Below are 27,617 nucleotides of genomic sequence, written 5' to 3'. Positions count from 1 at the left end.
TGAACATTTGAAAGAAGGGACCCGACCAATGTCCGCCAGTAGAAATGATTCATTATTCTCTGGACGTTCGGGGGTGCAACAGAGACCAGATGGATTATGCAAAAGAGAAAGGAGAGAAAAGTGTCTCTTTGTTGGCGCACAATTGATAATTAAAAATTAACTTTTAATAGATCCATTAAAATTGTCTAACCACAAAATAAGAGAATACAATACACGTATGTGATACAATTAACATATACAGTGAATAAGAATACATCTAAGATCAGCGCTCGCCACCTGTGTCGTGTCTTCATTATTCCAATCTGAATGTATCTGACATATACTGCACTCAGTCTGTACACTTCAGTATTTACATGATTTACTTATTTATTCTCAGGGATTATTCTAATAGAGATACTGAAAATAATAATAAAATATATATATATATATATATATATATATATTTATTATTTTTAGCAGTGAAGTTATCCAGCGTATAATATATATTTGGCAGTGAAGTTATCCAGCGTGTAATATATTTGGCAGTGAAGTTATCCAGCGTGTAATATATTTGGCAGTGAAGTTATCCAGCGTGTAATATATTTGGCAGTGAAGTTATCCAGCGTGTAATATATTTGGCAGTGAAGTTATCCAGCGTGTAATATATTTGGCAGTGAAGTTATCCAGCGTGTAATATATTTGGCAGTGAAGTTATCCAGCGTGTAATATATTTGGCAGTGAAGTTATCCAGCGTGTAATATATTTGGCAGTGAAGTTATCCAGCGTATAATATATTTAGCAGTGAAGTTATCCAGCGTATAATATATTTGGCAGTGAAGTTATCCAGCGTATAATATATATTTGGCCGTGAAGTTATCCAGCGTATAATATATTTGGCAGTGAAGTTATCCAGCGTATAATATATTTGGCAGTGCAGTTATCCAGCGTATAATAAGATTTTACTTACCGATAAATCTATTTCTCGGAGTCCGTAGTGGATGCTGGGGTTCCTGAAAGGACCATGGGGAATAGCGGCTCCGCAGGAGACAGGGCACAAAAAGTAAAGCTTTTCCAGATCAGGTGGTGTGCACTGGCTCCTCCCCCTATGACCCTCCTCCAGACTCCAGTTAGGTACTGTGCCCGGACGAGCGTACACAATAAGGGAGGATTTTGAATCCCGGGTAAGACTCATACCAGCCACACCAATCACACCGTACAACCTGTGATCTAAACCCAGTTAACAGTATGATAACAGCGGAGCCTCTGAAAGATGGCTTCCTTCAACAATAACCCGAATTAGTTAACAATAACTATGTACAAATTATGCAGATAATCCGCACTTGGGATGGGCGCCCAGCATCCACTACGGACTCCGAGAAATAGATTTATCGGTAAGTAAAATCTTATTTTCTCTATCGTCCTAGTGGATGCTGGGGTTCCTGAAAGGACCATGGGGATTATACCAAAGCTCCCAAACGGGCGGGAGAGTGCGGATGACTCTGCAGCACCGAATGAGAGAACTCCAGGTCCTCCTTAGCCAGAGTATCAAATTTGTAAAATTTTACAAACGTGTTCTCCCCTGACCACGTAGCTGCTCGGCAAAGTTGTAATGCCGAGACCCCTCGGGCAGCCGCCCAAGATGAGCCCACCTTCCTTGTGGAGTGGGCCTTTACAGATTTAGGCTGTGGCAAGCCTGCCACAGAATGTGCAAGTTGGATTGTGCTACAGATCCAACGAGCAATCGTCTGCTTAGACGCAGGAGCACCCATCTTGTTGGGTGCATACAATATAAACAACGAGTCAGATTTTCTGACTCCAGCTGTCCTTGCAATATATATTTTTAATGCTCTGACAACGTCCAGTAACTTGGAGTCCTCCAAGTCACTTGTAGCCGCAGGCACTACAATAGGCTGGTTCAGATGAAAAGCTGACACCACCTTAGGGAGAAAATGCGGACGAGTCCGCAGTTCTGCCCTGTCCGAATGGAAAATCAGATATGGGCTTTTGTAAGATAAACCTGCCAATTCTGATACTCTCCTGGCAGAAGCCAGGGCTAGAAGCATGGTCACTTTCCAAGTGAGATATTTCAAATCCACCTTTTTTAGTGGTTCAAACCAATGAGATTTTAGAAAGTCCAAAACCACATTGAGATCCCACGGTGCCACTGGAGGCACCACAGGAGGCTGTATATGCAGCACTCCCTTAACAAAGGTCTGGACTTCAGGGACTGAAGCCCAGTCTTTTTGAAAGAAAATCGACAGGGCCGAAATTTGAACCTTAATAGATCCCAATTTGAGACCCATAGACAATCCTGATTGCAGGAAATGTAGGAATCGACCCAGTTGAAATTCCTCCGTCGGAGCACTCCGATCTTCGCACCACGCAACATATTTTCGCCAAATTCGGTGATAATGTTGCACGGTTACTTCCTTCCTTGCTTTAATCAAAGTAGGAATGACTTCTTCCGGCATGCCTTTTTCCTTTAGGATCCGGCGTTCAACCGCCATGCCGTCAAACGCAGCCGCGGTAAGTCTTGAAACAGACAGGGACCCTGCTGAAGCAAGTCCCTCCTTAGAGGTAGAGGCCACGGATCTTCCGTGATCATCTCTTGAAGTTCCGGGTACCAAGTCCTTCTTGGCCAATCCGGAACCACTAGTATCGTTCTTACGCCTCTTTGCCGTATAATTCTCAATACTTTTGGTATGAGAGGCAGAGGAGGAAACACATACACCGACTGGTACACCCAAGGCGTTACCAGCGCGTCCACAGCTATTGCCTGCGGATCTCTTGACCTGGCGCAATACCTGTCCAGTTTTTTGTTGAGGCGAGACGCCATCATGTCCACCATTGGTCTTTCCCAACGGGTTACCAGCATGTGGAAGACTTCTGGATGAAGTCCCCACTCTCCCGGGTGAAGATCGTGTCTGCTGAGGAAGTCTGCTTCCCAGTTGTCCACTCCCGGGATGAACACTGCTGACAGTGCTATCACATGATTCTCTGCCCAGCGAAGAATCCTTGCAGCTTCTGCCATTGCACTCCTGCTTCTTGTGCCGCCCTGTCTGTTCACATGGGCGACTGCCGTGATGTTGTCCGACTGGATCAACACCGGTTTTCCCTGAAGCAGAGGTTCTGCCTGGCTTAGAGCATTGTATATTGCTCTTAGTTCCAGAATGTTTATGTGAAGAGACGTTTCCAGGCTCGTCCATACTCCCTGGAAGTTTCTTCCTTGTGTGACTGCTCCCCAGCCTCTCAGGCTGGCGTCCGTGGTCACCAGGATCCAATCCTGTATGCCGAATCTGCGGCCCTCCAATAGATGAGGACTCTGCAACCACCACAGAAGAGACACCCTTGTCCTTGGAGACAGGGTTATCCGTAGGTGCATCTGAAGATGCGACCCTGACCATTTGTCCAACAGATCCCTTTGGAAAATTCTTGCGTGGAATCTGCCGAATGGAATTGCTTCGTAAGAAGCCACCATTTTTCCCAGGACTCTTGTGCATTGATGTACAGACACCTTTCCTGGTTTTAGGAGGTTCCTGACAAGCTCGGATAACTCCTTGGCTTTTTCTTCCGGGAGAAAAACCTTTTTCTGAACCGTGTCCAGAATCATCCCTAGGAACAGCAGGCGAGTTGTCGGCATTAACTGGGATTTTGGAATATTCAGAATCCACCCGTGCTGTTTTAGCACTTCTTGAGACAGTGCTAATCCCATCTCTAGCTGTTCTCTGGACCTTGCCCTTATTAGGAGATCGTCCAAGTATGGGATAATTAATATGCCTTTTCTTCGAAGAAGAATCATCATCTCGGCCATTACCTTTGTAAAGACCCGAGGTGCCGTGGACAATCCGAACGGCAGCGTCTGAAACTGATAGTGACAGTTTTGTACAACGAACCTGAGGTACCCCTGGTGTGAGGGGTAAATTGGAACGTGGAGATACGCATCCTTGATGTCCAAGGATACCATAAAGTCCCCCTCTTCCAGGTTCGCTATCACTGCTCTGAGTGACTCCATCTTGAACTTGAACTTCTTTATGTACAGGTTCAAGGACTTCAGATTTAGAATAGGCCTTACCGAGCCATCCGGCTTCGGTACCACAAAAAGAGTGGAATAATACCCCTTCCCTTGTTGTAGAAGAGGTACCTTGACTATCACCTGCTGAGAGTACAGCTTGTGAATGGCTTCCAAAACCGTCTCCCTTTCGGAGGGGGACGTTGGTAAAGCAGACTTCAGGAAACGGCGAGGTGGATCTGTCTCTAATTCCAACCTGTACCCTTGAGATATTATCTGCAGGATCCAGGGATCTACCTGCGAGTGAGCCCACTGCGCGCTGTAATTTTTGAGACGACCGCCCACCGTCCCCGAGTCTGCTTGAGAAGCCCCAGCGTCATGCTGAGGCTTTTGTAGAAGCCGGGGAGGGCTTCTGTTCCTGGGAAGGAGCTGCCTGTTGCTGTCTCTTCCCCCTTCCTCTGCCTCGTGGCAGATATGAATATCCCTTTGCTCTCTTGTTTTTAAAGGAACGAAAGGGCTGCGGTTGAAAAGTCGGTGCCTTTTTCTGTTGGGGAGTGACTTGAGGTAGAAAAGTGGATTTCCCGGCTGTAGCCGTGGCCACCAAATCTGATAGACCGACTCCAAATAACTCCTCCCCTTTATACGGCAAAACTTCCATATGCCGTTTTGAATCCGCATCGCCTGTCCACTGTCGCGTCCATAAAGCTCTTCTGGCCGAAATGGACATAGCACTTACCCGTGATGCCAGTGTGCAGATATCCCTCTGTGCATCACGCATATAAAGAAATGCATCCTTTATTTGTTCTAACGACAGTAAAATATTGTCCCTGTCCAGGGTATCAATATTTTCAATCAGGGACTCTGACCAAACTACCCCAGCACTGCACATCCAGGCAGTCGCTACAGCTGGTCGTAGTATAACACCTGCATGTGTGTATATACTTTTTTGGATATTTTCCATCCTCCTATCTGATGGATCTTTAAGTGCGGCCGTCTCAGGAGAGGGTAACGCCACTTGTTTAGATAAGCGTGTTAGCGCCTTGTCCACCCTAGGAGGTGTTTCCCAGCGCTCCCTAACCTCTGGCGGGAAAGGGTATAATGCCAATAATTTCTTTGAAATTATCAGCTTTTTATCAGGGGCAACCCACGCTTCATTACACACGTCATTTAATTCTTCTGATTCAGGAAAAACTATAGGTAGTTTTTTCACACCCCACATAATACCCTGTTTAGTGGTACCTGTAGTATCAGCTAAATGTAACGCCTCCTTCATTGCCAAAATCATATAACGTGTGGCCCTACTGGAAAATACGGTTGATTCGTCACCGTCACCACTGGAGTCAGTGCCTGTGTCTGGGTCTGTGTCGACCGACTGAGGCAAAGGGCGTTTCACAGCCCCTGACGGTGTTTGAGTCGCCTGGACAGGCACTAATTGATTGTCCGGCCGCCTCATGTCGTCAAACGACTGCTTTAGCGTGTTGACACTATCCCGTAGTTCCATAAATAAAGGCATCCATTCTGGTGTCGACTCCCTAGGGGGTGACATCCTCATATTTGGCAATTGCTCCGCCTCCACACCAATATCGTCCTCATACATGTCGACACACACGTACCGACACACAGCAGACACACAGGGAATGCTCCTAACGAAGACAGGACCCACTAGCCCTTTGGGGAGACAGAGGGAGAGTTTGCCAGCACACACCAAAAGCGCTATATATATATCAGGGATAGCCTTATAATAAGTGCTCCCTTATAGCTGCTTTGTTATATCAAAATATCGCCATAAATTTGCCCCCCCTCTCTGTTTTACCATGTTTCTGTAGTGCAGTGCAGGGGAGAGACTTGGGAGCCGTCCTGACCAGCGGAGCTGTGAGAGGAAATGGCGCCGTGTGCTGAGGAGATAGGCCCCGCCCCTTTTCCGGCGGGCTCGTCTCCCGCTATTTAGAGAAATCAGGCAGGGGTTAAATATCTCCATATAGCCTCTGGGGGCTATATGTGAGGTATTTTTAGCCTTTATATAGGTTACATTTGCCTCCCAGGGCGCCCCCCCCCAGCGCCCTGCACCCTCAGTGACCGCGTGTGAAGTGTGCTGAGAGGAAAATGGCGCACAGCTGCCGTGCTGTGCGCTACCTTTAGAAGACTGCAGGAGTCTTCAGCCGCCGATTCTGGACCTCTTCTGACTTCAGCATCTGCAAGGGGGCCGGCGGCGCGGCTCCGGTGACCATCCAGGCTGTACCTGTGATCGTCCCTCTGGAGCTTGATGTCCAGTAGCCAAGAAGCCAATCCATCCTGCACGCAGGTGAGTTGACTCCTTCACCCCTCAGTCCCTCGCTGCAGTGATCCTGTTGCCAGCAGGAATCACTGTAAAATAAAAAACCTAGCTAAACTTTTTCTAAGCAGCTCTTTAGGAGAGCCACCTAGATTGCACCCTTCTCGGCCGGGCACAAAAATCTAACTGGAGTCTGGAGGAGGGTCATAGGGGGAGGAGCCAGTGCACACCACCTGATCTGGAAAAGCTTTACTTTTTGTGCCCTGTCTCCTGCGGAGCCGCTATTCCCCATGGTCCTTTCAGGAACCCCAGCATCCACTAGGACGATAGAGAAAATATATTTAGCAGTGAAGTTATCCAGCGTATAATATATTTGGCAGAGGTTTCAATAGCAGCTTACTTTGTTACAGATCAGTCAGTAACTTCCTCCATTAGATATTATTGTTGCAGTAGAATACAGTGTAGCTATTGGAGAGAACTCTTCGAAAAGTAGTTATGTGAGTTCAGCAGATTATTGCATGCAAGCAATTACCATAATATACTTAATAAATACTAATAATATATATATATATATATATATATATATATATATATATATAAGCTAAATATATTATACGCTGGATAACTTCACGGCCAAATATATTATACGCTGGATAACTTCACTGCTAAATATATTATACGCTGGATAACTTCACTGCCAAATATATTATACGCTGGATAACTTCACTGCCAAATATATTATACGCTGGATAACTTCACTGCCAAATATATTATACGCTGGATAACTTCACTGTTAAATATATTACACGCTGGATAACTTCACTGCTAAATATATTACACGCTGGATAACTTCACTGCCAAATATATTACACGCTGGATAACTTCACTGCTAAATATATTATACGCTGGATAACTTCACTGCCAAATATATATTATACGCTGGATAACTTCACTGCTAAATATATTATACGCTGGATAACTTCACTGCTAAATATATTATACGCTGGATAACTGCACTGCCAAATATATATTATACGCTGGATAACTTCACTGCTAAATATATTATACGCTGGATAACTTCACTGCCAAATATATTATACGCTGGATAACTTCACTGCTAAATATATTATACGCTGGATAACTTCACTGCTAAATATATTATACGCTGGATAACTTCACTGCTAAATATATTATACGCTGGATAACTTCACTGCTAAATATATTATTCGCTGGATAACTGCACTGCTAAATATATTAAACGCTGGATCACTTCACCGCTAAATATATTATACGCTGGATCACTTCACTGCTAAATATATTATTCGCTGGATCACTTCACTGCCAAATATATTATACGCTGGATAACTTCACCGCTAAATATATTATACGCTGGATAACTTCACCGCTAAATATATTATACGCTGGATAACTTCACCGCTAAATATATTATACGCTGGATCACTTCACTGCTAAATATATAATACGCTGGATAACTGCACTGCCAAATATATATTATACGCTGGATAACTGCACTGCCAAATATATATTATACGCTGGATAACTGCACTGCTAAATATATTATACGCTGGATCACTTCACCGCTAAATATATTATACGCTGGATCACTTCACCGCTAAATATATTATACGCTGGATAACTGCACTGCCAAATATATATTATACGCCAGATAACTGCACTGCCAAATATATATTATACGCTGGATAACTGCACTGCTAAATATATATTGGCCCTCATTCCGAGTTGTTCGCTCGCAAGCTGCTTTTAGCAGCTTTACACACGCTAAGCCGCCGCCTACTGGGAGTGAATCTTAGCTTCTTAAAATTGCGAACGAAAGATTCTCAAAATTGCGACCACACACCTCTTAGCAGTTTCTGAGTAGCTCCAGACTTACTCGGCATCTGCGATCAGTTCAGTGCTTGTCGTTCCTGGTTTGACGTCACAAACACTCCCAGCGTTCGCCCAGACACTCCCCCGTTTCTCCAGCCACTCCTGCGTTTTTCCCAGAAACGGTAGCGTTTTTTCGCACACACCCATAAAACGACCAGTTTCCGCCCAGAAACACCCACTTCCTGTCAATCACATTACGATCACCAGAACGAAGAAAAAACCGTGAGTAAAATTCCTAACTGCATAGCAAATTTACTTGGCGCAGTCACAGTGCGGACATTGCGCATGCGCACTAAGCGGAAAATCGCTGCGATGCGAAAAAATTTACAGAGCGAACAACTCGGAATGACCACCATTATACGCTGGATAACTGCACTAAAAGTCAGTAGTTATGTGAGTTCAGCAGATTATTGCATGCAAGCAAATTATTAACATAATATACTTAATAAATACTATATACTATTCAGTATCTCTATTAGAATAATCATTGAGAATCAATAAGTAAATCATGTAAATACTGAAGTGTACAGACTGAGTGCAGTATATGTCGGATACATTCAGATTGGAATAATGAAGACACGACACAGGTAGCGAGCGCTGATCTTAGATGTATTCTTATTCAAGGTATATGTTAATTGTATCACATACGTGTATTGTATTCTCTTATTTTGTGGTTAGACAATTTTAATGGATCTATTAAAGGTTAATTTTTAATTATCATTTGTGCGCCAACAAAGACACTTTTCTCTCCTTTTACTTTTGCAATCATAGTTCTCAAAAACTGCAGCACAAATGTCTCTGACAGCGTGGACCCAGAATGTGCGGCGCCCTCAGGGCGGAGAACATCCTGCGTAACACCTCCCGGCTCTCTACAACAGCGGATCAAACGTCCCATCCGTTCCCAATCTCAGCCGGCGTCATGCATGCTGTATAGTATCGCCTGTGCTCTTCAGCATCGCTAGGGACAGTATCAGCCGGCGTCATGCATGCTGTATAGTATCGCCCGTGCTCTTCAGCATCGCTAGGGACAGTCTCAGCCGGCGTCATGCATGCTGTTTAGTATCGCCCGTGCTCTTCAGCATCGCTAGGGACAGTCTCAGCCGGCGTCATGCATGCTGTATAGTATCGCCCGTGCTCTTCAGCATCGCTAGGGACAGTCTCAGCCGGCGTCATGCATGCTGTATAGTATCGCCCGTGCTCTTCAGCATCGCTAGGGACAGTATCAGCCGGCGTCATGCATGTTGTATAGTATCGCCCGTGCTCTTCAGCATCGCTAGGGACAGTATCAGCCGGCGTCATGCATGTTGTATAGTATCGCCCGTGCTCTTCAGCATCGCTAGGGACAGTCTCAGCCGGCGTCATGCATGCTGTATAGTATCGCCCGTGCTCTTCAGCATCGCTAGGGACAGTATCAGCCGGCGTCATGCATGCTGTATAGTATCGCCCGTGCTCTTCAGCATCGCTAGGGACAGTATCAGCCGGCGTCATGCATGTTGTATAGTATCGCCCGTGCTCTTCAGCATCGCTAGGGACAGTATCAGCCGGCGTCATGCATGTTGTATAGTATCACCCATGCTCTTCAGCATCGCTAGGGACAGTCTCAGCCGGCGTCATGCATGTTGTATAGTATCGCCCATGCTCTTCAGCATCGCTAGGGACAGTCTCAGCCGGCGTCATGCATGCTGTATAGTATCGCCCGTGCTCTTCAGCATCGCTAGGGACAGTCTCAGCCGGCGTCATGCATGCTGTATAGTATCGCCCGTGCTCTTCAGCATCGCTAGGGACAGTATCAGCCGGCGTCATGCATGTTGTATAGTATCGCCCGTGCTCTTCAGCATCGCTAGGGACAGTATCAGCCGGCGTCATTCATGTTGTATAGTATCGCCCGTGCTCTTCAGCATCGCTAGGGACAGTCTCAGCCGGCGTCATGCATGCTGTATAGCAGTGGTTCTCAAACTCGGTCCTCAGGACCCCACACAGTGCATGTTTTGCAGGTAACCCAGCAGGTGCACAGGTGTATTAATTACTCACTGACACATTTTAAAAGGTCCACAGGTGGAGCTAATTATTTCACTTGTGATTCTGTGAGAGACCTGCAAAACATGCACTGTGTGGGGTCCTGAGGACCGAGTTTGAGAACCTGTGCTGTATAGTATCGCCCGTGCTCTTCAGCATCGCTAGGGACAGTCTCAGCCGGCGTCATGCATGCTGTATAGTATCGCCCGTGCTCTTCAGCATCGCTAGGGACAGTCTCAGCCGGCGTCATGCATGCTGTATAGTATCGCCCATGCTCCTCAGCATCGCTAGGGACTGTCTCAGCCGGCGTCATGCTGTATAGTATCGCCCATGCTCCTCAGCATCGCAAGGGACTGTGTTCCCAGAAAACCTTCCCTATATGAAGTGGGCTCCGTCACTGGCACACATACAGCCCTCACACATCTGGTCTACGCCAGTGATACCCTCTCCCTAGTTATACCCATGCAGGGCGCCCACATCATCCTGAATAAGCTCCGCACAAATGCAGCACAGCTCCGCTTACAGATACATGTGGGGAAACCAAGCCCATCGTTACTGGAACTCCGCCTCGGCAGTAATCCTAGGTGGGAGGACAAATCTACATATATCAGCGGTCAGCAGACAGCCGCTGCAGGCGCCATCACGCGTCGTATAGGTTGTGTCACGCTTACACAAGTATGGGGGCTGTGGATAATCTGTACTGAGCACATACTAGTGATTATACCTATATATAAGAGCTGCGTACATTTACACAATGAGAGCGCTTCTTCCCTTATTGCCCCCCCATCGTATATACTGTACGCTGCCCTCAGTATGGGTGACAGTATATAGTATACGTCTCGCCGTCCTATATCCGCAGAACATGTCGCTGACTGGTTTCCATGATGGGATTAGAAAGTAGGTGGAATAATGATTGGTTCTCATGAGACTTCAGCTGACGTCTAGCACATAGTGAGAGAGATGTATGAAGCAGTGATCAGAGTGGAGAAGTTGCCCATGGCAACCAATCAGTTGACGCTCAGTGTTACGTCCTGCGGGCATTATTCAGAGATGAGCAGCCAGACCTGCGTCCGTCTCCTCACGTGCTGGGGGACGCCACATCCCTATGCGGATGCATCAGAACTAAGGTCTGCGCTGTTAAGCGGTCTGCTGCCGTTTTGTTTTCCGGAGCGGCTGCGTGTGACGTCATGCAGCCGCCACGGAAGGGGTCCCGCCACCGTTCGGGACGCCCCATCGTAACAATGCCCCCAACAGCCGCCGCTCTCAATCACACTGTGTCCTCCCTGGATGCGTCTGCTGCGTGCAGGTCTGACTCAGCCCCTAGGTCAGGGATGGGGATCCTTCGGTCCCCCAGCTGTTGTTGAACTACACATACGAGCATGCCTTGCTACAGTTTTGCTCTTTGGCCATGCTAAAGCTGTTGCAAGGCATGCTGGGATGTGTAGTTGAACAACAGCTGGAGGGCCGGAGGTTCCCCGTCTCGGATGTAGGCGGAGAGCCTTGGGGTGGTTATGCGTACGCTGGCAGCCATTGTTCTGCAGGCGGCAGGGTGGTCACTAGTTACAGCTGCAGAGGTGCAATCAGCCGGGTTTGCATATAAACTAATCGCTGCTTTAAGTTTGATGACTTTGTCGCCAGATTTGCGGCGGTGTTTACATTTCGCTGTGACACTTGTTGGCAGTCTGATGCAGCGTGTGATTTGTACGCAGCGGAAGCAGCGGCGGCGGCGGCACTCGCATTATAACTATTTTCCATTGACTGTTCCAACACTTTTGCTTTTTATAAAGATGTGGAAGCGGCTTTGACCATAAAGACGTGATCGTCGGCCCAGTGATTACATTGTGCGCTGCCGCCGTGGAGCCGATGTGGTTTTGGACCCATATATTCTGTCTCCCATAGAGAGACGTGGCGGCGGCAGATTCCCCATAAGATAAGGTTTGGGCGGCGGTTCTCCTTCCTGTCTAATGATCTAATGCCCGGTGACTTATGGTAAATAGGCGCCACTATCACAGGTACTGGGAACGGTTATCGCCTGGACTCTGTCAGTCTATATACTGCAATATATATATCTGTATTATGCTGCAAGTCTCTGAATCTCTGTTGTTGATGATAATATTACGGAAAGGATTCAGAGTTTACTGATTAATAATCTATATTTTCACATGTATTTAAGGATCCTCCAAAAGCTGGAAAAAGTGGAAAAGAAGGGCAAGAAAATCCTGAACATGACGTGAGTATTGGCGGCATTGTCCGGCCTTGGCGTCGGGGTTGCGTTGATCGGTAGCCGATGGCGATTAGCAGGCAAGGAAGTGACAGTGGAAGGCAGAGCCTATACACACAGTGACTGATGGACACTTACCTGGCTGTGTGTAACACAATCTGTACCAGCAGACACTGTGATGTGATTATATCTGTGTTCTTATACAGTAAATGTGTACTATAAGATGTTTAATGCCGTCTCGCTGGATTCTTTGCACATCATTATACGTTGCGTTTGGCGAGCTGTTTTACGGTCATATCCGTTTTTATGCGGTGTGCTGAACGCTGGCGCAGTATAGATAAACACCCCAACTTCATAGTCCTTTTTATTGGTTATTAAGTCTGTAAAATAGACCCTAACGGTCGATGTTCTACATGGCGCCTGCCTAGGACTGATTTTGGTACGCACGCCGTGATTACCTCCGTGGGACGGCCTTAATGATTGCTCTGCCCTCTTACAATACGTTCTCACTTTATGCTGCTTGTTGATCAGTGTCTCCGATGCTTTGATCTGATCATTCGGGTGGTTTTTCTTTCACGTCAGGTCTCCATCAAGAAAGTGAACAATGTCCCCCCACCAGCTCAGGTATCAAAGATCAAGTTACCCACCCCCCAGGCTGTTGTGAAGAAAGAGAGGCGGCAGAGTTCCTCCAGATTTAACGTCAGCAATAACCGGGAACTGCAGAAGTTACCAGCGCTTAAAGGTGTCTCTTGTTCTTCTACTGTATATATGTATAATGGCGTTCTAGTGACCAGCGCTATCTGTCTGCACGTTCTTCTCTATCACCACTGAGTACATTGCCCTATCAGAAGCCAGCATTCAGTGGCGGTATTCAACCAATGGCTGGGAGTGTAGTAATGAGATGTCTGCTCTGCAGCCAATAATCACAGACCCGTGTGGCGTCGTTGGCGTCGTACGCCGCCCTGCAGAGGGAATCTTGTTTAGCAGCTGCCATGTTGCTTGTTGTCCACAGTTAAATTACTTGTTTGGGGGGAGATTCAGCTGTTGTAATGGGCGCGCGACGGAGCTATTCAATTGTTGTGCCAATTACTGTACTTATCGCTCTTGTCGCTCTCAACAGCAGTTAAACCCATCTAAAGTACCAATCAGGCGCCCAAACACGGACTTTCCACCCATTTTACTGCTGACCACCTCTGGAGGGTGCGAGCAGAATGATGGGCCACCTACGGCGCGGGTTCCAGTCTATAGATATAGTCATTAGGTAGACACCATATTGTTGACAGTCAAAAGTCAGACATGGTCATAAGTCAGACACCAAAAAAATTGTTGGGTTTTTTTTTTTGTGTTTTTTACAAGTTTTGCCTCATTTACTATCCATGTCACAAACTAGTACCTTTTAGTAAAGTTGTGGCGAGCGAAGTGAGCCCGCGAGGGGACGAATTTCACCACATTTGGGTTAAAAAACACAAATTTTTATTTTTTGTGTCTGACTTGTGTCACCCTGTCTGTCTGACTTGTGTCACCCTGTCTGTCTGACTTGTGTCACCCTGTCTGTCTGACTTGTGTCACCCTGTCTGTCTGACTTGTGTCACCCTGTCTGTCTGACTTGTGTCACCCTGTCTGTCTGACTTGTGACTGTGACCATACGGTGTCTAACTAATGACTGTCTATCTTTTACCTGTCTATGTGCTATACGCACCACTGCGGCGTTCACACCTGTCTGCAGCGGCAATTACAGAGCTTCTTCAGGCTCCCAAATTGACAACTGAATCTCCCCCCATAGAGTTATCCTGGGAGAGGACTGTAACGCGCTGGCTTATATGAATTTGTGTTATATACTAAGCTTTCTATGGAACATCCGCACTTTCTGTTCTCTGTCACTTTGGGGCACGTTCTCCCGCCTGATGACGTTCTTTACATGTAAATACTTCTACACCCGGAAAGCGTGTTTCCTGTGTGTGTAACACAACAAGGCGCTCCGTCGCCGGGCGACTCTGCACCGCTGGATGTCTGTGTTACAGTCCTCTCTGGCGTACCATGCTTGTGTACTGTATGGAGTGTGTATTGTACTCTGCTGTGTATGGAAAACGTTCATAAAGGGTCGGCAGCTATAAAGACACGTCCGACTGTAAATGGACTATTCCCCGCTGGCTGTAGATGTGCATTAGCGCTGTGGCCGGGTGTGATGGACTCCCGCTGAACTGCCCCCACCACTCTGATTGTGCCCCCTAGGATCCGGATATTTGCTGCGGACAGAGCGACCACATGGTGACTGTATACAGGGCATCCCCATATACTGCTGTGCCCCTGGCCGGGAGATCATTGTGTGTACGGATAACCTCGTGGAGCCATGCTGCTAGGGTGATGCTAGGTGTGAGCGGCAGTATGAGGTGGAGGAGACCCTGCCAGCAGGTTACGTCTCTGTGACACATGCAGGCTTGGAACTTGGGGTGACCATGTGCCAGATGAATTGTTCCCCTCTCGTTATGCTGTATCAGCGCATTAATTGTGCCAGGCGTCTCCTCATGTATGTGTGCAGGGCACAGGCGCTGTGACATCACCATCTTATAACCAGGCTGTAATCGCTAGAAGGGAGAGATGCTCCATCCGGGCACCCGTCACCCCTGAGGCTGAATGATTTCTTGTGATCTCTCTGCCAGCCTCACGCTGTGATGCTGTGTATAGCGGGTGCCATCCCTTCTACCCTTTTCCACAGCCTTGACACACCCATGTTTTTACAGATGGGCATTATCACGGGTTTTGCTCAGTGGAAGAGAGCCACCCAAACATCTGTCATACGTCATATCCTCGTCATGTGACCTGTAAGCAGCAGGCGTCCCATGATACCACAAAAACCTAAGAACGTTTTATTTTTTATGTCGCATCCAGTAAGGTGTGAGATTACGCAGCGCTGGTCCTGGTGTCTACACCAGGGATTCATTCTCTCATTTATCCCATCCACGTCCAGGGAGAGCTGCTGCAATAGTGTCTGGGTGTAATAACCTCTATGCAGGGGGAAAGGGGGGGGGGGGGGGGTTTGTTATAATAGCATTCTGGGGGGGGGGGTCTGTTGTGTAGCCTCCTACAGGAGGGGGGGCATTTGTGTGTAATAACCTCCTTGGGGGGTGTTTGTATAATAGCCGTTTTGTAGGGGGGGGGGGCAGCATGTAGATTGTAGCTCGGCACTAAGCATCTTTAGCGGGATGTGTTTCGTGCCTGCAGCGTTGTTGCGGCAGAGTAGCGCGGCTGCCCCCCTGTGTGGTCCGGCTGTGGCAGATCACTTGGGGACCCTCTGATAAGCCGCCAGTGCTCTCCTGCTGGAGGAGATTTAGGATTAATGTGGTACGGATGCTGCAACTATCTCTCTGTACTCTCCCCACATGACGCCTCATTCAGAGATGGAATTACTCTAGTTACTGGGACATGCAGGTCATGGATCAGGATTAGCCCCTGAGCCACATGTGACATTGGCATCTGTGTTACCTCACCAGCGTCTCTGTGTTTCTCTGACAGTGTCAGGGGCTGGCTGTGCTGTGTAGTGTGACAGGAGATGCAGCGCTGTGTAGTGTGACAGGGGCTGGCTGTGCTGTGTAGTGTGACAGGAGATACAGGGTGACACAGCACTGTGTAGTGTGACAGGAGGTGCTGGGTGACACAGCGCTGTGTAGTGTGACAGGAGATACAGGGTGACACAGCACTGTGTAGTGTGACAGGAGGTGCTGGGTGACACAGCGCTGTGTAGTGTGACAGGAGATGCAGGGTGACACAGCACTGTGTAGTGTGACAGGAGGTGCTGGGTGACACAGCGCTGTGTAGTGTGACAGGAGATACAGGGTGACACAGCACTGTGTAGTGTGACAGGAGGTGCTGGGTGACACAGCGCTGTGTAGTGTGACAGGAGATACAGGGTGACACAGCACTGTGTAGTGTGACAGGAGGTGCTGGGTGACACAGCACTGTGTAGTGTGACAGGAGGTGCTGGGTGACGCAGCGCTGTGTAGTGTGACAGGAGATACAGGGTGACACAGCACTGTGTAGTGTGACAGGAGGTGCTGGGTGACACAGCACTGTGTAGTGTGACAGGAGGTGCTGGGTGACACAGCACTGTGTAGTGTGACAGGAGGTGCTGGGTGACACAGCACTGTGTAGTGTGACAGGAGGTGCTGGGTGACACAGCACTGTGTAGTGTGACAGGAGGTGCTGGGTGACACAGCACTGTGTAGTGTGACAGGAGGTGCTGGGTGACACAGCACTGTGTAGTGTGACAGGAGGTGCTGGGTGACACAGCACTGTGTAGTGTGACAGGAGGTGCTGGGTGACACAGCACTGTGTAGTGTGACAGGAGGTGCTGGGTGACACAGCACTGTGTAGTGTGACAGGAGGTGCTGGGTGACACAGCACTGTGTAGTGTGACAGGAGATACAGGGTGACACAGCGCTGTGTAGTGTGACAGGAGATACAGGGTGACACAGCGCTGTGTAGTGTGACAGGAGATACAGGGTGACACAGCGCTGTGTAGTGTGACAGGAGATACAGGGTGACACAGCACTGTGTAGTGTGACAGGAGATACAGGGTGACACAGCACTGTGTAGTGTGACAGGAGATACAGGGTGACACAGCGCTGTGTAGTGTGACAGGAGATACAGGGTGACACAGCGCTGTGTAGTGTGACAGGAGATACAGGGTGACACAGCGCTGTGTAGTGTGACAGGAGATACAGGGTGACACAGCACTGTGTAGTGTGACAGGAGGTGCTGGGTGACAGCGCTGTGTAGTGTGACAGGAGGTGAGGGTGACACAGCGCTGTGTAGTGTGACAGGAGGTGCTGGGTGACACAGCGCTGTGTAGTGTGACAGGAGATACAGGGTGACACAGCACTGTGTAGTGTGACAGGAAGTGCTGGGTGACACAGCGCTGTGTAGTGTGACAGGAGGTGAGGGTGACACAGCACTGTGTAGTGTGACAGGAGATACAGGGTGACACAGCGCTGTGTAGTGTGACAGGAGGTGCTGGGTGACACAGCGCTGTGTAGTGTGACAGGAGGTGAGGGTGACACAGCACTGTGTAGTGTGACAGGAGATACAGGGTGACACAGCACTGTGTAGTGTGACAGGAGATCAGATGTTGGAGGAAATGGCCCCATGGGAAGATATGGTCGACTGTGTAGCAGGCTGTGCGGAGGGCCCTGCAGATAGGGATATCCAGCTGTCGGGTCGCCACACGTCTGGAGGTGTAATGTCGGAGCCTCGCAGAATGTGTTCTATCCCTCAGGCACGGGCGAGCCGCCAATACATGTGCGTACACTTTCACTTGGCGACTCCCTTATCCCCCCCCCCTTTTTTTTTAATTAGTGTCCAGTAACCATAGAGATGTAGAGGTAAAGGTGCGTAATGGTGGTTCGGCAATGTTTGGTACATCCGTATGATGAATATGTGGTAGTAGTATCACTGGGGGAGGGCAGGGATGGGGTGTAATCTGATTCACGGGTGTACATGGAGAGAGGCCTCGGCGCTCTCTGTAATCTGATTCACGGGTGTACATGGAGAGAAGCCTCAGCGCTCTCTGTAATCTGATGCACTGGTGTACATGGAGAGAAGCCTCTCTGTAATCTGATTCACGGGTGTACATGGAGAGAAGCCTCAGCGCTCTCTGTAATCTGATGCACGGGTGTACATGGAGAGAAGCCTCGGCGCTCTCTGTAATCTGATGCACTGGTGTACATGGAGAGAAGCCTCGGCGCTCTCTGTAATCTGATGCACGGGTGTACATGGAGAGAAGCCTCTCTGTAATCTGATTCACGGGTGTACATGGAGAGAAGCCTCAGCGCTCTCTGTAATCTGATGCACGGGTGTACATGGAGAGAAGCCTCGGCGCTCTCTGTAATCTGATTCACGGGTGTACATGGAGAGAAGCCTCAGCGCTCTCTGTAATCTGATTCACGGGTGTACATGGAGAGAAGCCTCAGCGCTCTCTGTAATCTGATGCACTGGTGTACATGGAGAGAAGCCTCGGCGCTCTCTGTAATCTGATGCACGGGTGTACATGGAGAGAAGCCTCGGTGCTCTCTGTAATCTGATGCACGGGTGTACATGGAGAGAAGCCTCGGCGCTCTCTGTAATCTGATGCACGGGTGTACATGGAGAGAAGCCTCGGCGCTCTCTGTAATCTGATGCACGGGTGTACATGGAGAGAAGCCTCGGCGCTCTCTGTAATCTGATGCACGGGTGTACATGGAGAGAGGCCTCGGCGCTCTCTGTAATCTGATGCACGGGTGTACATGGAGAGAGGCCTCGGCGCTCTCTGTAATCTGATGCACGGGTGTACATGGAGAGAGGCCTCGGCGCTCTCTGTAATCTGATGCACAGGTGTACATAGAGAGAGGCCTCGGCGCTCTCTGTAATCTGATGCACGGGTGTACATAGAGAGAGGCCTCGGCGCTCTCTGTAATCTGATGCACAGGTGTACATAGAGAGAGGCCTCGGCGCTCTCTGTAATCTGATGCACAGGTGTACATAGAGAGAGGCCTCGGCGCTCTCTGTAATCTGATGCACGGGTGTACATGGAGAGAAGCCTCGGCGCTCTCTGTAATCTGATGCACGGGTGTACATGGAGAGAAGCCTCGGCGCTCCCTGTAATCTGATGCACGGGTGTACATGGAGAGAAGCCTCGGCGCTCTCTGTAATCCATGTCCCATTTGTCGGCACCTTCCTTGTTCAGCTTCCGCACGTGCCCGGCGCTCTGATTATCTATCTGCTAATTGGAGATACGGGGTATGTGACCTACAGTCAGTCTCCCGCCTGCAGGCTGCACAGCTGGAAATGATTTAATTGAAAGCTGCAAACCTCCTGTTTCCCATACGAGTAAAATATTTATTATGCATTTGCTTTTTTATGGGCTGTTAATAATATAAATAAAATGCAGAGTACATTATACTATATAAGGTTGCGTTTGTTTTTGGCTGTGGCATTTTTTGTTTTACCTTGTATTGAGGGTATATGTGACCGGATGGTTCCGTACGACAGCCCTTACCGGTTCACGTCCCGTCCCCAGTCACAGTATGGAGTTTAGGTCACACAGGACCTAGCCAATTAGGGGATTACCGTCAGTAACCGCCTGTTACTGACTCCACCCACTGCGCAGTGGGCGGGTACTATGCTGCCACCACCAGACTCCTATGCGCCGTGGTGTCTGGAACTACAGTTCTGCTCTGTATGCGTGGACACGCTGTCTTACCACACCTGTGTGGTGTTGACTAATCCCCAATCGTCGCTTGCCTAAGCACAGTACGGTAGCAGGCGGAACTTGGAGACGCTGGTTACACCCTGGACAGCTGGAAAACGGAGCTAGGTTTCACCTCACCCTGCAGGTCACAAGATGAAGCGGTCGTCTTGAGGCAGAAGATGTTTATTTGCCCAAAATAGTCTTAAAAAGGACTCTGCAATACAGCAGATGTTTATATCAGAAAGTAGTTGGTATAACACACTCTGATGCTCACAGGCCTCCTCTTTTTATACAGTAAAACCACAATGCATCTCAGGGGGTTGTTTCCCCTCTGAGTCCTTCCCTTCCAATCAGGATATCTTACAAAATATAAATAAATTACATTTTAAAAGGATATAAGTGCATGAAGCAATTTCCTCCTTCCTGTCACACACAAAGTTTGGTGTCCTTTAAACTCCATCTTGTACCACCTGGAAGTTTACACTTCACCATTGATACATTTATCACATAGCTTCAAAATACAAATGTTCCTTATCCTTTTCCTGCATATACCATTCAGGATTCATATATCAATCAAACCAGCTACATAAATAAATACAGGTTCCAAACCCATACCAATCCCCATACCACTGTACATATTCACACCCAGCATTTACCTGCTGTGCTCTGTCCAACATCAAAAAGGTTTTGTCATTCACCCGATCTGCTAGGAGAGGGCAATTAGCATCACATTTCCTACTCACAGAAGATAGGGAATCCTAATTATTCAGCCCTATATAGTAAGTGCATTTTTTCCCTTTAAAATACATGTGAGCACATCTTATATATAAATACATGTAAACATGCAATCCTACAACTGTGCACAGAGCACTACATATGACATGTTAAACCGCATCATTAAACATGCATTTACAGAACATGGCGCCAAGCACCAATTCGTGCTGGGCAGCTGAGGGTTAACGCCTTGAGCGCCGTGGCCGCCAGTACACGTGTCTGGGAGTTCTGCGGCCGCAGTATACAGTAGGTCCTGTTCCTGTGATTCCCCCGAACGCTGACATAAGACGCTGGGTAAGGATGTGCGCACATTTGTGTATTACGCTGCACGGCAGATAGATTCTATTGAACCCGATAACTCGCATACTAATATCAAGCCGGACGCCCATATGGTGCATGTGGTTCTATGGCTGTAACCAGGGATTTGTACCGCAGCGTAATCCAGGGACTGAGTTTTTGGTAGTTCATTAGAAGGACGTCCTGTACCTCCCTGTTATGTGTGTTACTCTGTCGCTGTCACGCAGTTCCAGCCGCCATGCCTGTATCTGTACCGCGGGTCCACGTTTTCTGGATCCCACCCATGCTACTTACAGTGCAGCGACGCTCACCCTCAGATTTATCATGGCGCTCGATTTAGACTTTACTTATGTAGACTTAATTGTCGTTCGCGCCGGTAGGGTGAGCTGGCCAGCGCAAAAGCAGGGGATCCCTAATAACCGCACGCCACTGGGATCGGGTTAGGGCGGCCTGCGTGGCATCAATGTGGACGTGCAATGGTTGAAAGGGAAATATGCGGCCAAACGTCTCATCCGTTCACAATCTCAGCCGGCGTCATGCATGCTGTATAGTATCGCCCGTGCTCTTCAGCATCACTAGGGACTGTCTCAGCCGGCGTCATGCATGCTGTATAGTATCGCCCGTGCTCTTCAGCATCACTAGGGACTGTCTCAGCCGGCGTCATTCATGCTGTATAGTATCGCCCGTGCTCTTCAGCATCGCTAGGGACAGTATCAGCCGGCGTCATGCATGTTGTATAGTATCGCCCGTGCTCTTCAGCATCGCTAGGGACAGTCTCAGCCGGCGTCATGCATGCTGTATAGTATCGCCCGTGCTCTTCAGCATCACTAGGGACTGTCTCAGCCGGCGTCATGCATGCTGTATAGTATCGCCCGTGCTCTTCAGCATCACTAGGGACTGTCTCAGCCGGCGTCATGCATGCTGTATAGTATCGCCCGTGCTCTTCAGCATCACTAGGGACTGTCTCAGCCGGCGTCATGCATGCTGTATAGTATCGCCCGTGCTCTTCAGCATCATTAGGGACTGTCTCAGCCGGCGTCATGCTGTATAGTATCGCCCGTGCTCTTCAGCATCGCTAGGGACAATCTCAGCCGGCGTCATGCATGCTGTATAGTATTGCTAATGTTCATTCTAGCACCCTGCACCTTTCAGATCCCGTGCAGTTCCTCTTTCCTGCCTGGGGTGTCGCTCTCTGCTCTGGTGCTTCTAGCACACTGATCTGTTACTCAGTGCTGTGATACAGACCTGTGTGTGCTAGAAGCACCAGAGCAGAGAGAGACACCCCAAGTAGGGAAGAGGAACTGCACAGGATTTGAAAGGTGCAGGGTGCTAGAATGAACACTAATCGCCCGTGCTCTTCAGCATTGCTAGGGACCGTCTCAGCCGGCGTCATGCATGCTGTGTAATATTGCCCGTGCTCTTCAGCATCGCTAGGGATAATCTCAGCCGGCGTCATGCATGCTGTATAGTATCGCTCGTGCTCTTCAGCATCGCTAGGGACAATCTCAGCCAGCATCATGCATGCTGTGTAATATCGCCCGTGCTCTTAAGCATCGCTATGGCCTGGGTTCCCAGAAAACCTTCCCTATATGAAGTGGGCTCCGTCACTGGCACACATACAGCCCTCACACATCTAGTCTACGCCAGTGATACCCTCTTCCTAGCTGTACCCATGCAGGGCGCCCACATCATACATCCTATATTAATAGGCAGCGTTTCTAGTGGCTGGGACCAGTGTATAATAACGCACGGCCGGATGGAAGCCGGAGAAGGACCAGCACATGTATGAATACAGCCACACTCCTGCCAGAATAGCTCAGATTACTGTGGACACGTCACATGCTTTATATGTGTTATTCTATGGATGTAATATTCCTTTATTATCAGAAAGTTATTAGACGATTGTACTTGCGCTCTCATTCTGCTATATACATTATTATACCATGGCTAAAGCAGATTGCCGGGACCACCTACCATTGCTCTGCCAGGATATATACAGCAGGCGTGGCGGCTATCTATCACAGCCATATGTATGTATTGCTAATGGTATCCACCTGCTAGCATGGCACTAATTGGGCAGGATCTACCCTGATAAGGGGCAGAGCGGCATGCCGTCGCCGGGGTTTCTTCTCCCGGTAGGGGGGGAGGGGGGGTAGTTATTTTGTGGTGTAAGGTAGGTACAGATGTAGCCATGCTCCCCTTACTGCGATGCGGCATAGCACGCCAGTCCATGACTATTCGCAGCCGGCGATCGTTCAGCTGATTCCATTATTAATTAATGGAGCGATCGTTGGCTGCGAATACTTGCAGCCCGGCGCGCCATGCAGGAAGCAGTGTTGCAGTTACCGATGAGCGATTACTGGCGGTGTGGAGCTGCAGAGATTCATGTAGTTACTGACGTTTCCTGCGTACGTGTAATACCGTTTCCTGACGCCTCTGTCTGGGCGATGGAACGTCCTCTCAGTAGTTGGTTTCTCATATAGGGAATAGTAATGGAACGTTATGTAAGCGGTAAATAAAGGATCGTCTATGCCAGCTGCTGTCTGCTCCACTGGACTTCCATTAGTTCTCTGTTATTGCCCTACACCACTTACCTGGGATCCAGATCTCTTCCCAACACCCCCCCCCCCCATCCCCAATTCTCATTCCTTAGCCTGCGGCCATGATGGAACGCGGTTTTATATCAGACCAGTATGTCCCAGTACAGAGTTAGCGGATGCAGCCTGTACGGTTAGATGGATAGTATTACATTACTGTATATACAGGCATTTGGCCATAGCTGTATGTCGCGTGTTTTATGTACGCTGAACGCCCTCTTGTGGCCAATGATAGAATAGCGCCACTGTCTGCACTTTCCCATGCAAGAGGCTGTGCTGATGATCTGTAATTATTGCTGTGGATGCCTCATCTACTTTATGGATCTAACTGTTGAAATACATTCTGTAATATGTAACTTATACTAAACAAATGTATCTAAGCAGTAGGCGTGTTTCTAAGGTGCCCCGCCCACTCCTAAGAGGTATTTCCTCACTCTAGTATTTTTTAGAATATATTTATATTTAGAAGGTATGGTAATGGTGAGGAGGAATGAGTTACATGGTATGGTGAGGAGGAATGAGTTACATGGTATGGTGAGGAGGAATGAGTTACATGGTATGGTGAGGAGGAGGAATGAATTACATGGTGTGAGGAGGAGGAATGAATTACATGGTGTGAGGAGGAGGAATGAATTACATGGTATGGTGAGGAGGAATGAGTTACATGGTATGGTGAGGAGGAGGAATGAATTACATGGTGTGGTGAGGAGGAGGAATGAATTACATGGTATGGTGAGGAGGAGGAGGAATGAGTTACATGATATGGGGAGGAGGAGGAATGAGTTACATGGTATGGTGAGGAGGAGGAATAAATTACATGGTATGGTGAGGAGGAGGAATGAATTACATGGTGTGGTGAGGAGGAGGAATGAGTTACATGGTATGGTGAGGAGGAGGAATGAGTTACATGGTATGGTGAGGAGGAGGAATGAGTTACATGGTATGGTGAGGAGGAGGAATGAGTTACATGGTATGGGGAGGAGGAGGAATGAATTACATGGTATGGTGAGGAGGAGGAGGAATGAGTTACATGATATGGGGAGGAGGAGGAATGAGTTACATGGTATGGTGAGGAGGAGGAATAAATTACATGGTATGGTGAGGAGGAGGAATGAATTACATGGTGTGGTGAGGAGGAGGAATGAGTTACATGGTATGGTGAGGAGGAGGAGGAATGAGTTACATGGTATGGTGAGGAGGAGGAATGAGTTACATGGTATGGTGAGGAGGAGGAATGAGTTACATGGTATGGGGAGGAGGAGGAATGAATTACATGGTATAGTGAGGAGGAGGAGGAATGAATTACATGGTATGGTGAGGAGGAATGAGTTACATGGTATGGTGAGGAGGAGGAATGAGTTACATGGTATGGTGAGGAGGAGGAATGAATTACATGGTATGGTGAGGAGGAGGAATGAATTACATGGTATGGTGGGTGTCACAACTGAGGGCCTGAGCTGACGGGAGGCAGCCTCAGTTGTAGGGGCTGAGATGTACCGGAACCTGGGAGGTTGTATCGGACCCCTGGACATGTAAGTAACATGAATAATAACTGCCCGAAGGCGTGACCACGACAACTTAGATAAAAGTCAATGATGTTTATTATGAAAACTCCGCATCACAGCAGCAATAAAAGAAAACGTAAAAGTCAGCAAAGAATAAATACAGTTCCTGAGTACTACAGCATGGCAGGAGCCACAGGGCACTGGTAGTGTGAGATAGTTCTTATGATCTTCTAGATGGAAAGTCCTTACCAGGCCCGGCTGTAGCAATGGAGATAACCCAGGATTGTACCAGCTGGTGTTCCAGGAAGAGCTGGGTTGCTGAAGGTAAAACAGCTGCTGTGGATACTGGCTGGAACCAGACTGTTGTTAGCACGGAGTGGATACTGGCTGGAACCAGTTAAATAATAAATGAACTTTGGGAGCGATGAAATGTGAACTGAAATGTAGAACTTGAGAGCGGAGAAATAATAATTCCGGTGGAGAGTGGTAAAGTGTAGAAAGGACACCGGCCCTTTAAGGGAAGCTGTATTCTGCTGGAAGCTGAGGCTGGAAGCAGGTAGTGTTGTAGCTGGAAACAGATGAATCCACAATGGATTGGAGAGTCAGGCTACACCGCAGGTGGAATGCTGGTGCGGGTCTCTATGGTGGAAGTCTTGAGACAGGAGCTGGAACCTGGAAGACAATCATAGAAGAGAGACAAACAGGAACTAGGTTTGACAACCAAAGCACTGACGTCTTCCTTGCTCAGGCACAGCTTACTTATACCTGCAGCAAGGAAGGGGTTGGCTAGGCAATTATGCAAATCAACAATACAAACAGCAGATTGGTGGAAATGATCAGATGACAGAATCCAAGATGGCTGCGCCCATGCAGACACTTGGAGGGAAGTTTGGTTTGTAATCCATGTGGTCTGGGAAACAGTAATGGCGGCGCCGGCCACCGGAGACAGGAGACGCCAGGCTGATAGATGCACATTTAACCACGCGGGCACAGCGGAGGCCGCGGCTGATGAAAACACCACTCTGACACTCTGCATGTGGAAACTCAGGAACAGCGGAATCTGGTCCTGGAACGCTGAGCCCGCCTTAGGAGGCATCTGAAGGGTAAGTAATGGCGTCCAGATACCCGGATCGTGACAGCACCCCCCCCTTTAGGAGTGGCCCCAGGACCCTTCTTAGGCTTTAAAGGAAACTTTGCGTGGAAATTTCGGACCAAGGCAGGAGCATGGACGTCAGAGGCATTGGTCCAAGAGCGTTCTTCAGGACCATAGCCCTTCCAGTCAATGAGATACTGAAGTTGACCGTAACGGTGACGTGAGTCCAGGATCTTGGCCACTTCATACTCAACGCCTCGTTGAGTTTGGACTTTCGGAGTTGGTGGAAGTGAGGAATGAAACCGATTCAAGATTAGCGGTTTCAACAGGGAAACATGGAATGTCCTGGGTATTTTTAAGAAGGGAGGTAACTGGAGTCTGTAAGCAACAGGATTGATGACTTGATCAATTTTAAAAGGACCGATGTAGCGAGGTGCAAACTTCATACTGGGAACTCTTAACCTCAAATTCTTCGTGGATAACCATACCCGATCACCCACCTTGAGAGCAGGAACTGCTCGACGCTTCTTATCCGCAAACTTCTTGTACCTGAACGATGCCTTGAGCAGAGCTGATCGTACGCTCTTCCAGATATTGGCAAACTGATGCAAGGTGATATCCACTGCGGGAACAGAAGTTGCTGGAAGCGGTTGGAACTCAGGGACTTTAGGGTGGAATCCAAAGTTGGTGAAGAATGGTGTTGAAGAAGATGAAGAATGATACTGGTTGTTATGACAGAACTCGGCCCAGGGAAGTAATTGAACCCAGTCATCTTGAGAGGAGGACACATAGATGCGGAGGAAGGCCTCCAAGTCCTGATTCACCCTCTCAGTTTGACCATTGGTCTGAGGATGGTAAGCCGTGGAAAACTTTAACTTGACTTGGAGGACTTGACATAAACTTCGCCAGAATTTGGCTGTGAATTGAACTCCTCGATCTGAGATAATTTCTTCTGGAAGACCGTGGAGTCGGAAGATCTCTTGTATGAATACTTGAGCCAACTTGGAAGCTGACGGAAGACCGGTGAGAGGAATGAAGTGTGCCATCTTGGTGAACCGGTCAACTACCACCCAGATGGTATTGAACTTGTTGCACATGGGCAAATCTGTAATAAAATCCATCGACAAATGGGTCCATGGTCGACGGGGAACAGATAGTGGAACCAGTTGCCCCGCAGGCGACTGGCGGGATACTTTATGTTGAGCACACTTTGGGCAAGATGCAATAAACTCCAAAACGTCCTTTTTCAGAGTTGGCCACCAATAGGACCTAGAGATAAACTCCAGGGTTTTTTGGATACCTGTATGTCCGGCAAAACGGGAAGCATGGGCCCAATGCATGAGCTTCTTCCTTAGTGTCGGCTTCACAAAACTTTTCCCTGATGGGGGCGTAGAGTCCATCCCTACCGTGGAGAATGCCAACGGATTTATAATAGGATGCTTGTCTGAAGACTCTGACTCATTTTCTTGCTCCCATGAGCGGGAAAGGGCATCGGCCTTGCGATTCTGAGAGCCCGGACAGAACTGGAGTTTAAAGTCGAACCTGGAAAAGAAAAGTGCCCATCTGGCCTGACGAGGGTTGAGACATTGTGCGCCTTTTAGATATAGAAGGTTCTTGTGGTCTGTAAGGATGGTGATTGAATGAGAAGCTCCCTCCAACAGATATCTCCACTCCTCTAGAGCGAGCTTGATGGCTAGCAACTCCTGGTCGCCAATGGCATAGTT

At 48.4% G+C, this 27,617-nt stretch overlaps 1 protein-coding gene across 2 annotated transcripts in view; it reads left to right on the top strand.

Annotated features, from left to right (window-relative positions):
* Positions 1-27,617, top strand: part of PPP2R5C (protein phosphatase 2 regulatory subunit B'gamma) — a 153,961-nt gene that overhangs the window by 8,558 nt on the left and 117,786 nt on the right. For both annotated transcript variants that reach the window (XM_063948632.1, XM_063948634.1), the window contains exons 2-3: positions 12,358-12,414; positions 12,988-13,147. In XM_063948632.1, the coding sequence (XP_063804702.1) occupies positions 12,358-12,414; positions 12,988-13,147 (217 nt within the window). The remainder of the gene's footprint in view (positions 1-12,357; positions 12,415-12,987; positions 13,148-27,617) is intronic.

Source organism: Pseudophryne corroboree, chromosome 12, assembly GCF_028390025.1.
Source record: "Pseudophryne corroboree isolate aPseCor3 chromosome 12, aPseCor3.hap2, whole genome shotgun sequence".
Classification (NCBI taxonomy): domain Eukaryota; kingdom Metazoa; phylum Chordata; class Amphibia; order Anura; family Myobatrachidae; genus Pseudophryne; species Pseudophryne corroboree.
This window is presented reverse-complemented; position numbering and strand designations above follow the sequence as displayed.